Genomic DNA, 16,280 nt, shown 5'->3' on the forward strand with positions numbered 1-16,280 from the left:
GTAAAGAGAGATAGAAACATTGGTGGGGTTCCGTGAGAAAGGGCATATCTTCACACGTATCCATAAACTACTGCAAAATATATACCTGAAAGCAGAAGTACACTAGAGCTTGCAGTGAGTACCTCCCTAACACTTCCTCTCCACTTTTCCAAGCTTTGGGTCCATGATTGCTCAACAATTTGTTTGGCTTCGTATGTTAACTCTCTTTTCAGTCACCAGGTTCCAGATGCCATCAGGATGCTGGCCAGGCTTCCCTGGATTGAAGACCCCACCAATGTGTCCTGGAGCTCAGCTTCCCCAGAGACCCACCCTACTAGGGAAAGACAGAGGCAGACTGGGAGTATGGACCGACCAGTCAACACCCATGTTCAGCGGGGAAGCAATTACAGAAGCCAGACCTTCTACCTTCTGCATCCCACAAGGACCCTGGGTCCATACTCCCAGAGGGATAGAGAATGGGAAAGCTATCAGGGGAGGGGGTGGGATATGGAGATTGGGTGGTGGGAATTGTGTGGAGTTGTACCCCTCCTACCCTATGGTTTTGTTAATTAATCCTTTCTTAAATAAAAAAAAAGAGAGAGATAGATAATGGCTTTACAAGGAGACTTTCATGCCTGAGGTTTCAAAGCCCCAGATTCAATTCCCCACACCACCATAAACCAGAGCTAACCAGTAAAAAAGAAAGAAAGAAAGAAAGAAAGAAAGAAAGAAAGAAAGAAAGAAAGAAAGAAAGAAAGGAAGGAAGGAAGGAAGAAAGAAAGAAGGAAGGAAAGAAAGAGCCCTAATAGTCATAGTCTTATTTAAATTTATCAGTTGTGGGTCATTTCTTTCCCCTTCACACAAGTTACCGTGCTCAAGGACTAAAGTTCAAGTCTCTGAATAACACCTGCCAGGGGACATCACAAGCAGGCTGCAATTGTCTGTCTGTCTGTCTGTCTATCTTTTGCCCTATTTCTCTCTGTATCAGTAATAATAATAGTAATAATAATACAGTAGGGAACAGGAAAAGGGGGAGGGAATGGAAAACTGGCTACCAGAAGTGGTGGATTGACTCTGCAGATACCGAGCCCCAGAGATAACCCCAGTGGGAAAATTTTTTTTCACTGCATTCTGCATTTATCAGTCCTTATCTGGAATACTGAATGCAGTTCAGATTCTAAGTACTTAAAAATTTCAGATTTTAGCTATAAAGCTAAAACAATTATTTCTTTAAAATTCTTCTGTTAAAAAACTAAGAAGTCTTTTACTTTTGAATATATTCATATCATCAAATATTATCTTTGACAGCTCTTCCCAATATTCCTTTCTTTTTGTTTTAAGGAGTTACTGTTTTTGTATAGAACATGAGCACCATAGCAAGTATTTTCATAACCTGGACTATGTGAGCTTGACCTGGTGCACCATGGCCAGACCCCGTCATAATTTCTAATCTACTAAATTTTCAGTTTAGATGAAACAAAATGAAACAATTCTAAATTAGTTTATTCAAGTATCAGATTACACTGCTCAAAATAGCTGCTGGATATAATTTAAATTTTGTTTAGAAAAGAAATGCATTTATTCAGGTAAGTAGAAAATAGAACTATAGACTCATGCTTCTATTTAAGCTGAAAATGTAGTAATTACTTCAGAGTCTCAACTGGGTGAGTATATTTACAGACATATTAGGTAGTCTATTTTATGACAATGAAAACATTGCCACAAAGTGATGTCCATTGAGTACATTTAGATACAGAATTAACTACATGGGAATTCACCAGGATTTTATTTTGCTTCTAATAGTATATTAAAAATTGCTAATGAGTACTGACCACCACAGGATATAAACAGGTTGCATTATAAGTAGCAGGTTTGATTCTTGGACTGCCAAAAACAATAACCAATTTCTAATATTCCATCATTCTGTGCATACAAAGAATATCATTTGAGATTTTAATAATACAAAAATATTGAATTTTTTCATTGTTTACAACTGAACTTGTGTTACATTGTTTGAACAAACAAGAATTAAAATTAAACTTGCCCAAGAGAAAATATTGCAGTTAATTAAAAAGAAACTACTCTTCAAAGAAAAGGGTCTTCCTAACTGCACCAAGGAAAGAAAGCACAATGTTCCTAGCATCTGTCCTGACCTGACATCTCGGAATGAGCCTGATTCAGTGGTGTTCCAAGGACTACACTGTTCTGACCTCATTAACTGTACTTGACCTACCCTTTCCAGAGGAACTAAAATTGCTTAGAAAACGCACAAGCAACTACTCATCAAACTGGAATTCTTCCAAGACTGTCTTCCACCTGCCCATTCGTAGTCCCTTATAACAGCCAAATTGTCCTCCACAGCAAGATACTCAGGTTTATGCTAAACAGGCTTAAAGCCGACATTTTTGTAATGACACTACTCTCTGAATTTCGTTGCCTTCTCCTTGCTCCCAAACCCTAAAAATTAAAGACGTAGCAATTCCTAAATCACAGACACAAGTCTTGTCAGATTCCCAAATGTGTGTGGTTGGGAAGCATCGGACAACCGGAAACCAATGAACACAAGTGCTATCAGCGAACAGGACAGACCTCACCCATTACTTCCTATACACTGCAGTATCTGCTCAGCTCTTGACATTCTGAAGTCTGTCTGCATTTGTAGCCCCAAGCTTTTGCCTTAGATTTGACAGATTTAATTGCTCTGGGCTTGAACGTCAAAATCATAAAATGTAAGGTACTCTTCTGCAGCATTAAGCTCTCACATACTGCAAGAAACCACACGTGGATCCTCTTTTCCACTGTTTCATTCTAGCGCTCCTCAATCCCTGCCTCTGCTTTATTAACACACACACACACACACACACACACACACACACACACACTTGGATTAGACATAGGACAAAGGCAGTAACTATCTCACCAGTACTATGCATTCATGAGTCCTCATCTGGGAAATTGCTCAGTTCCTATTTGTCAGGTATATTAGCACACTGGAAATTGACATGAAGCCCAGACACTGCCCTGTGAGGACCAGTTGAAAGAACTAAAAAATTTTAAATAGAAAAGAGACCTCTTTACACCCACTAATTGTTACAAATTCTTAGCAATTTGACTACTGGAAACAGACTAAATTTAGTAATCTCAGTATTTTGAGAAAAGGTGCTTGCAGAAGTAGTCGAATGACTGCTCTTTATCTTATCCACTTAAAGTAGAATTTTACTTTCAACTATGCGATTTCTAAGACTAGAGGAATGTATTATTACAGAAAAACAGTTTGAATTTTATATTAAAGGTTTCATCGAGCTACAACTTCCGGTCATCTGATCATTCCAGATGAGCTGATAATGTCTGATTAAACCTCTTTATCAGTAATGCACTGGAGTCATACCAAACTGCTTTCCATATTCAACAAAACCTCTCTTTGCATAGATACATGTGCAAAAAAACCAGAACAGTCATACAGAAACAGAACCCCCTAGAAGGTGATTACAGAGATAGTAGATTTCTTTCATGCCAGGAAAAGTAAAATGCTGGAAGTCTAATGGAATTTCAGAGCCTAATTTCAAAAGGATCATACAAAGAGGAAATAATATTTAGGATGGTGAACTGCTCAGTGGAGTATATCTGTAAGTATGAAATTCTATACAATCACTGAAAATATAATGTTGATTTGGTAGAAAATGATTAGTAAATATTTCAGCAGACAGAAGTATTAGCAGGCTTATTCTAAGGAAAATAATCATGCTAATAAACATGTATGTTTGCCTGTGGTCTAGGTTTTCTATATTTAAAAAGAACCTGATCACCCATCTATTAATAAAGCTTCTCAACACGGCAGTGAAGGAAATATCAATTTTATAGTGGAGTATTGGCTTTTATTTCATATGTTGTCTATGTATATATTTGCACATATGTTTGGTGAAGATATAAAATCAGATATTACAGAATGGTTTGTTTTTTGCCTCCAGGGTTATTGCTGGGGCTTGATACCTGCACTATGAATCCACTGCTCCTGGAGCCCATTTTTCCCATTTTGTTGCTGTTGTTATTGTTGTCAATGCTACTGTTGTTGCTGGATAGGACAGAGAAAAATCAAGAGAGGGGAAGACAGCGAGGGGGAGAGAAAGATAGACACCTGCAGACCTGCTTCACCACCTGTGAAGTGACCCCCCTGCAGGTAGGGAGCCAGGGGCTCCAAGCAGGATCCTTATGCCAGTCCTTCATGCCAGTGCACTTGCCGCTGCGCTACCACCCAGCCCCCAGTATTTGCTTTTTTAAAAAAGCAGAGACTTAATACATTGAAGCAGTTTCACTAAAACGTAAATTGCTCCAGGTCTTACTAAATGTTGCATGATAAGCTACATCATAAAATAAATAAATTTAAATGTGAATTCTTGTTTATGGAGAGAAATAATTTACCGGTTGTCTATCAGAAGGATCTATCAGTAAAATATGTAAAGAGAGTAAATTTAGTTTATTTTCAAATCACTGTGAAAAAATTATATTTGAATTCTGGAGGAAACATGAATCTAGGTCTAGCATTCATAACTCATGTGCTTATAACCTCTTGAAGAAGTACATTCTTAATTAGAATTAATGAATGAAGCATATTCTCTCTTTAATATACTAAGGAGAAAACTGAATTAAAAACCATTATGGAAACCTGAAATTTTTCTAAATACACTATACTTAAATTGTAAAAGTACACAATAGTTTTACCAGGAGGGTATTTCAACTAAAAAACACAGGCAGACAAATAACTAGTGTCGTATAACAGACACAAAATAGCAAAAAAAAAAAAAAAAAAAAAAAGGCAATGGAAGTTAAAAACAAATCATGAGGATTTTTTCATTATCAGTTTATGAAACTGACAAAATCCTACATAAGGAGTTAATACACCAAATATTGAGATAACCATAATTCTACACTCATGAAGGGAATAAAATATTTACTTAAAATGCTAGGTCACCCATTTACAAAAACCTTTGCCAAATATTCGTTATCTAAGGAGCACACACTAATATTTTGGGTTTATTTTGTTGTTATGTTATCTTTAGGTCAATAAAATTTCCCATAGATCACACTACCAACCTGAAATAAAGTGATTAAGTTGAACTGGTTAATTTATCCAAAATAATAATTCTATATTATATCAGTTTAGGCCATTCCATTCACAGAGATTCCCTTTCTTGCCAAAATAAAACTGAAGTTCAAGTTTATTTGTTGTTCAAATAAAATTTAAATGAAATATTCAAGACTAAGTTTTTAAAGTAAATGGCCATGTGTTCTAATTTGTAGGGTGTAATTTAACTGAGGATGTTCTTAATTGGACTTAACTATAAATCACATAAATTTCAGTTTATTAGTAATACATCTTAATTAAATTCTAATCTTATATAAGTATATAATTTAAATGCTTTTTAAAATCACAAGTCTTTAAAGTTCTCAATTATAAATGGGAAAATGTTTCACTCTGCTACTTTAATCTGATATTATTAACTATTGATTCAAATATATCATTAAATATTATTGAATACATTGTTTCAGATATTTCCTTCTTTTTCTTCTTTTTTTTATTTGCCACCAGGATTACTGCTGGGACTCAGTGACAGCTCTATGAATCCACCATTTGCAGTGGCCACTACCACCCCCCCCTTTTTTTTTTCTTTTTTCTACTTTACTGGCTAGGACAGAATGAAATTGAGAGGGAAGGGGAGGTAGAGAGGAGAAAAAGATAGACACCTGCAGACCTTCTTCATGTCTTGTGAAGTGTCCCCTGCAGATGGGGAGCCGGGGCTTGAGCCCAGATCCTTGCACATGGTTATAAGTGCACTTAATTGGATATGCTACTACCTGGCCCCAGGTTATTTCTTTTAAAACACTAGTCATTTTGAAAATTCTTCGTCCTCAGCCTGTAAGTAATATTCTCTTTATTTTGCCAAATAAAATTTCAAAGGTTACCTTTTCTCATCTTAAAAGTATGAAGTGGTAGCGCAGCGGCTTAAGCGCACATGGCATAAGAATCCCAGTTTGAGCCCCCCATCTCCACACCTGCAGGGGGGTTGCTTCACAAAGTTAAGCAGGTCTGCAGGTGTCTACCTTTCTCCCCCCTTCTCTGTCTTCCCTTCCTCTCTCAATTTCTCTCTCTCCTATCCAACAGCAATAACAATACAACAACAATAACAAGGGCAACAAAAGGGAATAAATGGCTTCCAGTTGCAGTGGATTCGTAGTGCCAGCACGGAGCCCCAGTGATAACCCTGGAGGCAAAAAAAAAAAAAAAATTATGAGTTTTAATTTTCATTCCTTCATCCATTTCTATCTTCTGAAATTAATTTGAAATATTTTTTCTTCTTTCACCATATTCAGTCCCTCCTTTCCTTCATGTTTAAGCTGTATGTATCACTTGAGTTCTAGCAATATTCTTTGTAGGAGGTAGTAAATGCAGGTGATAGATTTGTTCTGTTACAAAAGTGCAGTTAAATATTTGAGGCTTTGTCACTTAGTTTCAATGTGAAATGTATTATGAAAACATGGAGGGTGTTCTGTGATAGCCTAGTGAAGGAGTCTGCACAGCAATATTGAGTTTGATGGCAATCCAAAGACGGAAGTGGATGGAGATTTGCAAGTTGACACTCAGTCACAGACATTTCAGAAGATAGGCAAAAGTGTTGGCTGGTAACTAGGAACAAAATTTCATGAACCTAGCAAGTCCCATTCCTTAAGACACTAGAAAAACCAGAGACGCCATGAAATCAAGCCTGTTTTGCAATTTATTCTGCTCATAACGCATCTTGTACATAGCTCTATCACGATGTATTATCTAATTCTTTATGCTTATATAGTACTATATTCTACTGGTAGTTCGTCATTTAATGAATATGGAGAGAGTAGAAATTTAAAAAATATATAGACTGTTTATTCAAGATTATATGATCGCATATGCATCGTTTATGAACAAATGACATCTGGGCACAGGCCAGGCAGTGGTGTATCCAGCGGAGTCCTCATGTAACCATGTGTAACAGCCTGAGTTTGAGCCCCACGTTCCTAACTGCAGGGGGAAGCTTCACAAGTGGTGAAGCAGAGCTACAAGTTTCTTTCTTTCTCCTTCTGTACCTCCACATTCCCTCTCAATTTCTCTCTGCACTATCAAATAATCATTTTTTTAAAGGAGGTAAGTCAGGCAGCCAGGTGGTGGCACAGCTGGTTAAGTGCACATGTTACAGTGTGCAAAGACCCAGGTTCAAGCCCCCGGTCCCCATCTGCAGGAGGAAAGCTTCACAAGTGGTGATGCTGGGCTGATGGTGTCTCTCTGTCTCTCTATTTCCCCTCCCCTCTCAATTTCTCTCTGTCTCTATCCAATAATAAATAAATATAATAAAAACATTTTTAAAAAATAAGTCAGAAGTATAAATGCCATTTATTGTTTTACATATTCTAATATATTTATGTATTCAAATCCATTCCTTTTTCAATGGCACCTAACTATTAAGCCAATTGGGCCAGAAAACCTTCCTCTTGAAATCAATCACAAAGGATTCCTTTTATTGTGTCTGTTCCGTACAGAGCCATTGCTGGAATTTTTAAATCACAAGAATGAAGCCCCATCTGTGGACCCTTAGCATAGCAAGGGAGTGTGGGTGACATCAGTCTCCTCTCCTTATCAGACATCTCTGTGGAATGGACAGTTTTCATAATTGTACATTAAGGAGATGCCGTGGCTAAGTTCTCCGCTTGCCCATTTCCCTTCTACCATTCAATCATGCCCCAGCTTTGACTGGACATATTCTTTCTGGTAGCTCCATTCCTTCAATAGAACACACTGACCTAAGTATGTCTTTTAAACCCTTTAGCAAAACCAGTTAATTGTAAAAACAAAATCTCAGATTTTTTTAAATATACTTTTTATATATTTTAATGAGAGAGATAGAAAGAGAGAGAGATACCAGAGCACTGCACAGCTCTGGCTTATGGTGGTGCTGAGGAATGACCCTGGGACCTCAGAACCTCAGGCATGAAAACCTTTCTGCATAACCATCATGCTGTCTCTCCAGCCCTCCCAGTTTCTAAATATGAGCAATAGGAATAAAAAATAAATAATAAAAAAGCAGAAGAATGGATCACCATTAAAGGCAAGAGGACTTCTGGAGAGCAGGCTGGCATGCAGAAGAATGAATAAGGTTGACTAGGAAAACCCACTTTCGTAAAGTGCAAGGACCAGCATAAGGATCTCGGTTCGAGCCCCCAGCTTTCCACCTGCAAGGGAGTCACTTCACAAGCAGTGAAGCAGGTCAGCAGGTGTCTATCTTTCTCTCCCCCTCTCTGTCTTCCCCTCCTCTCTCCATTTCTCTCTGTCCTATCCAACAATGATGACATCAATAACAACAACAATAAAACAAGGGCAACAAAAGGGAATAAATAAATAAAAATACGTTTAAAATTTTTTTTTAATCTTTCTCATATTAAAAAAAAAAGAAGAAGAAAACCCACTTTAGGGGCCAAGTGTTGGCGCACCAGCTTGAGCACAAGTTACAATGCTCAAGGACCTGGGTTCGAGCCCTAGGTCCACACCTGCAGGGGGAAAGCTTCACAATTGTTGAAGCATTGCTGCAGGTGTCTCTCTGTCTCTCTCCCTCTCTATCTCCCACTTCCCTCTTGATTTCTGGCTGTCTCTATCCAATAAATAAAGATGATGAAAAAAATTTGAAAGAAGGAAAATCCACTCAGTATGAGCCGAAATTTAAAGAGGAAGGAATGTAGGCTGACAGAGTCCGTGTTTCCTGCATATAAAATCGAGCTTACAAAAGATTTCCTGAGTGACCAAGTGCAAGAAAGAAGATCAGATTTACCGGAAGAGAGAGTTACTGCATACATGCATTTGTCTAATCTTTACAGTTCCGTTTTAGAGAAAAGGAAATTGAAAGTCTAATTAAGATGCCCAAGATCACATAACTATGAAAAGCCTGAACTCTAATACAACTCTGTGTAGCTCCAGTGTTCATAAGCATTTTAATATCTACTTTGTAACCTCTCAGGGGAGTTGGAAACTCCCTAAACCTTAGCGCATCTATAAATTGCCTTTCACTGTTTCTGATCTCAGTGAATGTTGTACACTAAGACTATTGTGCTTTTGCCAAACAATTCCACTAAATTAATAAAATAAAGTATGATATCATGGCAGTAGACACAATTTCAGATATAAAAATCAACATTGCAGGCAACATTCATACAGTTCAAGTGAAAGAGACAATAAAACGGGATTAAAGTGAAAGACACGAGATAAGCAGAGAACCATTTAGTAATCTGTACCTAGAGGTAATCACAGAGAAAAATTCTTAAAATCTGAAATGCACCCATGCAGTTCAGGAGTCCATTATACACAAGATCAGTTACGGGCAGCCGATTAATGCGACTGCTTTATTCTCAATTGAGTGCTCTAGGATTTCCACTCAAGACCCTGGTCCCCATCTGTAAGTTAGCAGTGGAACAGCTCGTAGGTAACTCTCTTCCTCTCTTGCTCTACTTCTTTCTATCTCTATTATAATTTAAGATTAAATAAATAAATAAATATTATTTTAAAAAGAAAGACAAAGGAAGGGGAGAGGAAATGAGGGAAAGGAAAGGAAAGGAGGAAGGAGAAAGTGAAAATAGTGTCCCTGTTACCTGAAACTTGTCTGAATTTCTTTTGTTGTTGTCTGTTCTATTTACTTTTGGTTTCTTTCTTATGTTGTCATAAGGGTTATTGCTAAATCTTGGTACCTACATGACAACTCCACCATTCCCAGTGCCCCCCCCCATCTTTTGTCAAAGAGAAAATGGACGGGGAGAGAGGGAGAGAGAAAGAGAGACACGTGGAGCACTGCTCCACCACTTGTGAAGTTTTCCCCATGCAGGACTGAATTCTTGAACACAGGTCTTCGCACATGGTAATATGTTCTCTGTACTGGGTGCACTAGCTGGCCCCATTTGTCCAGGCTTCTTTTTTCAGTTATTTTCTTCCCTCTGTGTTTCTACCCTCTAGACATACTCACCAAGTTACTAATGCTCTTCCTCTTTACAAATAAGACAGACAGTTTTCAATCCTTGACTTTTAATCTATCCCCAGCTGTTTTGTTGTGTTTTTCTGCTAGGGTTTCACTGGGGCTGTGTGCCTGCCTGCTCTTCTGTCGGTTTCTGTGCTATCATATCATTTTGATTTTCCTCCCCTTGGTTCCTCTTTTTAAGTCTCTTAAATTATTTTTTTCAGTCATCCATGTTGACTATATGAACTTGAATTTTGTCCTCTCTTCTTGTGCATTTTATTAAAACTAGTCCAAACTGACTTCCACTATTATTCTTTCCTTCTATATTTAATACATAAGGAACTTCTGATGGCCCATTTTGCAAAATATCTAAAGTAGATTCCCTTCTCTCTATTTCCACAATTACTTTACTAATCTTAAGTCTGTAGTATCCCTGGTCTGCTCACCTCTGAACCAATATTTCTAACTTTACCTTTGCTATACCATGATATACCCAATCAAAAAACTCATTTCAATATATGGGCCCTGGATAAGATTGCAGTGATAAACAGTCAAATGTATGTATATATTTTCTTCACGTTTGGGTGCTATTTTATGCCTTACTCCAGGTTTCTAGCCCTATTTTTACTTTGACACCATCTTCCCATACAATATTTTACTTCACCTGCATGTTAGCTATCAAACTCCAGCAAAAATTACTAAAGTCATGGGCCCTATTATCATCTGCTCTATTCCTACCTTTTGGCTCCTGTTTATTAGCCAGTTTGTCCTCCTTTAAATCTTACTGCCTTTCAGTCACCAAGAAGAGAAAAAGAGGAATGATATTCAAAAAGTAATAGGTGTGACTTAGAAAGAAAGAGAAAGCAGGACCATAGAAAAGATGGGCAAATATATAACTATACATAGATTTTTATAGAAATAGTAGTCAACCCATACCCATGACTTAGGGAGAACTACTGCAGTTTCCAGTGGAGGGAATGGGGACACAGAACTCTGGTGGTAGAAAATGGTGTGGAATTATACCCCTGTTATCTCATAATTTTGTAAAGCAATATTAAATCACTAATACAGTTTAAAAAATAGGACTGTAATGAACATTAAAAAACAAAAAAAACCATTTCAAATATTAAAAAAACCTATTCTGCATTTTAGAACTCTCAGTGATGTGCCACCTCCTAGTTAAGAATTTGATGCTATGTGAGATCTAACGTACTCAGCATCTGCTTCTCCTTCAACTGCATCTCCAGTTGCTGTCTTCCTACAATGGATGTTTTTGCACATGATTACTAGTTCAATTTTAGCTCTCTGACCTTTTCTCTGAGCGTTCTCCCTGCTGTACCCTAGATTCATGTGGTGACTACTTTTCTCTGATTTCCTCACTAGGACATGGCCCATTCATTGCCTGCTGACTGACCTCTGTCCACGCCGCCCTTCCCCTTCACTCTGCACATCCCTGCACATCCTGTGGGTTTCAGCTCTGCTATGACTTGGCTGGATGCTCAAGTCAGATTAGGTTCTCCCCCTGTGTGAACTTACAGGACCCTCAACTTCCTATAACAAAATCTCCAACAGTTAGTTTTATTTATTTACCTCTTAATTTATAATTTTCTTAAAGATTTATTTTTTTAAGAGAGAGAGAGATCAGAGTACTACTCATCTCTGGCATATAGTGGTGTCAGGGACTGAATAGGAGTCTTTGGGGCCCCAAGCATATAAATCCTGTGCTCTTAACACTGGCAATCTCCCAGGCCCCTGATGAATTTTTACTGCTTGTTAGTGAGGATGGGAAGAGGAAAGACAGAGTTTGTGGAGATCAGTGGCACACAGGATTTGATACATAACAAGTGGTTTGAAAAAGAAAAAAAAATGATGTAAAAAAAACCCTCACCTTTGGGGCCAGGTGATGGCACACTTGGTAGAGTGCACATGTTACAGTGCACAAGGACCCAGGTTCAAGTCCCTGCAGGGGGAAAGTTTTGCGAGTAGCAAAGCAGTGCTGCAGGTGTCTCTCTGTCTCTCTCCCTCTCTATCTCCCCTTCCTCTCAAAATCTGGATGTCTCTTCCCAATAAATATTAATAAAGATCTTTTTTTAAACTCACCTTTTTAGCCTCAGTAATTTATTATATATAAATGCATAGACTTGTTCAGCAATCTATTTCCAGCACTCATTGTAAAGAGTGCTTACAATGCTGAAAAAAAAAAAAAAAACTTGTGAGTTGTCTTCTCAAAATCCTGAACTGAAAGCCTCCCTTGACACATCCTGCTATGTGGACACTGCCTGAGAAAAGCCTGACTGAGGTTCACAATCAAAGTCATGCTGCCTCTGCCAGGAGTAGGAAAAAGCACTCGAGCTCCACCCTCTCTCAGGTTTTACTCTTTAAAAACTTAATTTTTATTTTGCTACTGATATTACTTTATTCAGCTGAGTACAAAGAGACACGTTTCCATTAAATATATTGACCTTGGGTCCATACTCCCAGAGGGATAAGAGGAAAGCTATCAGAGGAGGGGATGGGATATGGAGATCTGGTGGTGGGAATTGTGTGGAGTTGTACCCCTCTTATCCTATGGTTTTGTCAATGTTTCCTTTTTATAAATAATATATATTGAGGGACCTTTCCAAAAATAAGAATTACCCAAAAAGGAAAGTGTGGAAGTTGGAGAATTCACTGTCAGAAGAACTTACATGGAAAGATCTTTTTGCACAAAGCTGTATTTCTTTCAACAACATTATTTGATTACTCGGTGCTTAGGCCATCGGGTTCTAAAGTCATAATCCTAAGCACCTACATTCCTATCAGATATTTATGAGATGACTCATTCCAGCCTTTTCTCTCCTTCTTACTCCCACCAGTGCTTGCATCCCATTAACACCAAGGAGTCATCCTTATTTTCCTCACGATTTATAACTTGGAATGTGCTCTAAAAATTGACTTTAATTTGTACTCATCTTCACTGACTAAATTATTCTAAGCACATATTGTATTTTTTTTTTTTTAGAAAAAATGAGCAGGCAGAATTGCTGGCTATGTAAAGTATGCCGAAATAAATTGAAGCGACCCCCTTCAAAGTAAGTAGTATTTAAATTCTATGCCCGTTATGAAGCCTACTGATCACATGGTAAATACCTCGATGTTTATTCAACTGCTACCTTAGTGTATTTTGTTCAGAAAGTGAAATTTGCACTTACATTCATGCATGAGTAATCCTACCAGAAGAAGAGCAATCCTGTATTACACGTGAGTTCTGCTTTCAGTATTCATGGTTTACACATGAGAATTCAGCAAGTTAAATGTTTTTAGAGTCTGTTATAGTCTTAGATTTTGAAAAGTTTTAGACTTTTTATATTAAAATGAGATATTTTCCTTTTTTCTGAACTACTCTCACGGTTCAAATCCTCCATCTACAAAACATAAAACTTCTTCACCCTTTGTTGGAGGAGGTGAGATTGGAGGGATAACCAAATACTTGTCAACTTTCCTATCTTCTTTCCATTTTGTCATAGCTAGAAGGATGTAATTGGGATGGGAACAATGACGGTATTAACATAGAAAATATGAAGCTTACCAGACTATTTGGTTGCACTTGCTCGCTTCAAATTATTCTCAGGGAGCAAGAGTCCTGTTTGGTTGAACAGGCTACCTGTGCTAGTTTGTGTGGAGTCCTCAGCTCTGGCTTCATCTCCCTACTATTGTCAGAGTTCCTGATAGATATCCTCTTCTGAAATACTGCCATGTCCCAAAGGTGCCTACAACTTACTGTGTTTAAGAAAAGAGCCAGACTGGCAGTGACATGTTACCATGCCCAAAGGACCTGAGCTCAAGACTCTGGTCCCCACCTGCAGGGGGAAGTTTCACTAGCGCCGAAGCAATGCTGCAGATATATTTCTTTCTAGGGCCCAGGGGTGGTGCACCTGGTTGAGTGAACATGTTACAATGCACAAGGTTTCAAACCCCTGATCCCCATCCAAGGCGGAGGAAGCTTCGTGAGTCGTGAGCAATGTGGTCATATTCTCATATTCTCATATTCTCATATTCTCTCTCTCTCTCTCTCTCTTTTTCCCCTCCTCCTCCTCCTTCACTTCCTCTTCCCTCTCTCTTCTTTCCCTCTCTGTCTCTATCTAATAAATAATTAAATGAGAGAGAGAGAGAGAGAGAGGAAGAAAGTCTACTTGATGAATGGATAGGACGGTAAACACCCAAAGTGCACCATTTTGCATGACTAGATGAGGTCGTTGGGCTCTAGAAGGAAAGGAAACAGATTAATTCAGAAACAACTTCCCTCTCTTCTACTGATACTATCAGAGACTGTCACTACCAGGACTGACATTTCCTTCTTCCTATGTGATAGACTAGTCACCAGGGAAGGAGGAAGTCAAGAAAAGAGGATTCACAGTCATTCACTCCAAACTGCTAGAGATTACTCACTTTATAAAGCATTTATATTCACAGTCTAATTTAATTTTGTTTACTTTGTGAGCTAGTCATTATTATCCTTTTTTATAGACATTAAAATGAGACCTAGAGATAAAAAAAAAAAGACTAAGGTTATAAATTACAGTGACAGAACTAGAATCCAAGGTTATGAGGTTCCAAACATTTCATTCCTCCTTCCACAGTCACATGGCATTTTAGGAAGTGTCCTTAGCTGTCTGCTATCCACTGCCTGCATACTCAGAATTTAAAAAAGGAGGCACAAAACTGAAGGTTTCCTGGGAAATCCAGCAGGTGAAGGACAAATGTATTTAGAGAGGTTCTGATAAAGATCCCCGAATAGTGAAGGAGCAGCATGAAACTTCTGAAATACTTGAAAGCTACAGCAAGCAGCACTTACGTAAGCCAGAAGCAAATTTTATTTCATAATCCTTCCCTCACTTGTAATGACTCCAATCATGGTCTAGCTTCAGAAATCTCATGAATCTTAGAGGCAAAGGAATTCTCTTTGCCATACTGATCCAGACAGCAGTGGTATCTTCACCCATATTATAGATTTGTTTCTCTACAGATCATGGAAATGAGTAGGAAAAAAGCATACACTACACCTTTCTGACCACTTTCCATTTCACTGGACTAAAAAAAGTTATTTTAGATTACTGTTATCAAAGTTCTAATAAGAGACTCGAACCATTTCATGGAAATGGTGTCTGAAAGCTATCTTAACAGCAGTACACGACTAAGCTTCAGTCCTCATCCAAACAAGCCATCTGGAAAAAGCCATCTGAATTTGTAGAAAACAGAAGCTATTTGATATTCTTAGGGCTTCCAATATTTTCCATGGTCTAGATTATTTTCTCGCATCTTTAGTCTTACTTCATTGTATTAAGTACCTGCTAATACCCATGGCCATTGCTGCTATTACACTAATTATTGGACCACCATAACAGAGGTTTCCAGTGGGCAGAGGTATTTTGTGTTATCAGTAGCTAACTTTTATACATATAGTTATAAAAACATGAAAATTAAGAAATTATTATAAACTTAGTGTAGATGAACATATAGAGTATTTTAACGGGATGGACATCAAATAATTTATCTGTAAGACCACACAGTAACTTTACAATTCACTTCTTTTTTTTAATTTGGTGTTATTTTGTCTTTTATTTATTTTTTTATTCTTTCTTTATTTGATAGAGACAGCCATAAATTGAGAGGAAGAGAGAGACAGAGATGGAGAGACAGAGAGACACCTGCAGCACTGCTTCACCACTTATGAAGCTTTCCCCCTGCAGGTGGGGCCTAGGGGCTCGAACTCGGGTCCTTGCACACTGTAACCTGTGCACTCAACCAGGTGCACCACCACCTGGCCCCCCAATTCACTTCTTAAAGCTCCCAAAATGAATAGACATGAGGTCTCAAAACCTAAATATTTCACCAAAAAAATTCCAAAAGGTAAACGTATTTCTTATGTAATTTAGGTAAAAGGCAATTTGTCATTTTATTTACATCAACAGAAATTAAACTCCCCAAGCATATGAATAAAATGATAACCTAAACAGACTGAGAAACTATGTCTGACAGATACTGGGGTTGCTAACATTACTAACATGTATGAATGCAAACAAACAGGTTTTATAGACAGACTCAAAGATTCAAATAGGCAAACTGGCAAACACACTGCTATTGGATGAAGCACACAATGGCTAATACGTTTAAAAACAATTTGGCAAATTTGTACCAAAAACTTCTCAAGTGTCCCTCTTTTGGTTTACTTTGAGTCTGCTTCTGGTAATCTCCTGAGGAATCCCCCAACTATGTGGGCACAACTAACTTTAATCC

The 16,280-nt window shown here is 38.0% G+C and overlaps 1 protein-coding gene across 1 annotated transcript in view; it reads left to right on the forward strand.

The window, feature by feature from the left end:
* Positions 1 to 3,445: 3,445 nt before the first annotated feature.
* Positions 3,446 to 16,280, forward strand: part of RGS13 (regulator of G protein signaling 13) — a 35,475-nt gene continuing 22,640 nt past the window's right edge. The window contains exons 1-2 of the mRNA XM_007539747.2: positions 3,446 to 3,605; positions 13,006 to 13,075. Of these exons, the coding sequence (XP_007539809.1) occupies positions 13,011 to 13,075 (65 nt within the window). The 5' untranslated portion in view covers positions 3,446 to 3,605; positions 13,006 to 13,010. The remainder of the gene's footprint in view (positions 3,606 to 13,005; positions 13,076 to 16,280) is intronic.

This window comes from Erinaceus europaeus, chromosome 19 (assembly GCF_950295315.1).
Source record: "Erinaceus europaeus chromosome 19, mEriEur2.1, whole genome shotgun sequence".
NCBI classification, from domain to species: Eukaryota; Metazoa; Chordata; class Mammalia; order Eulipotyphla; family Erinaceidae; genus Erinaceus; species Erinaceus europaeus.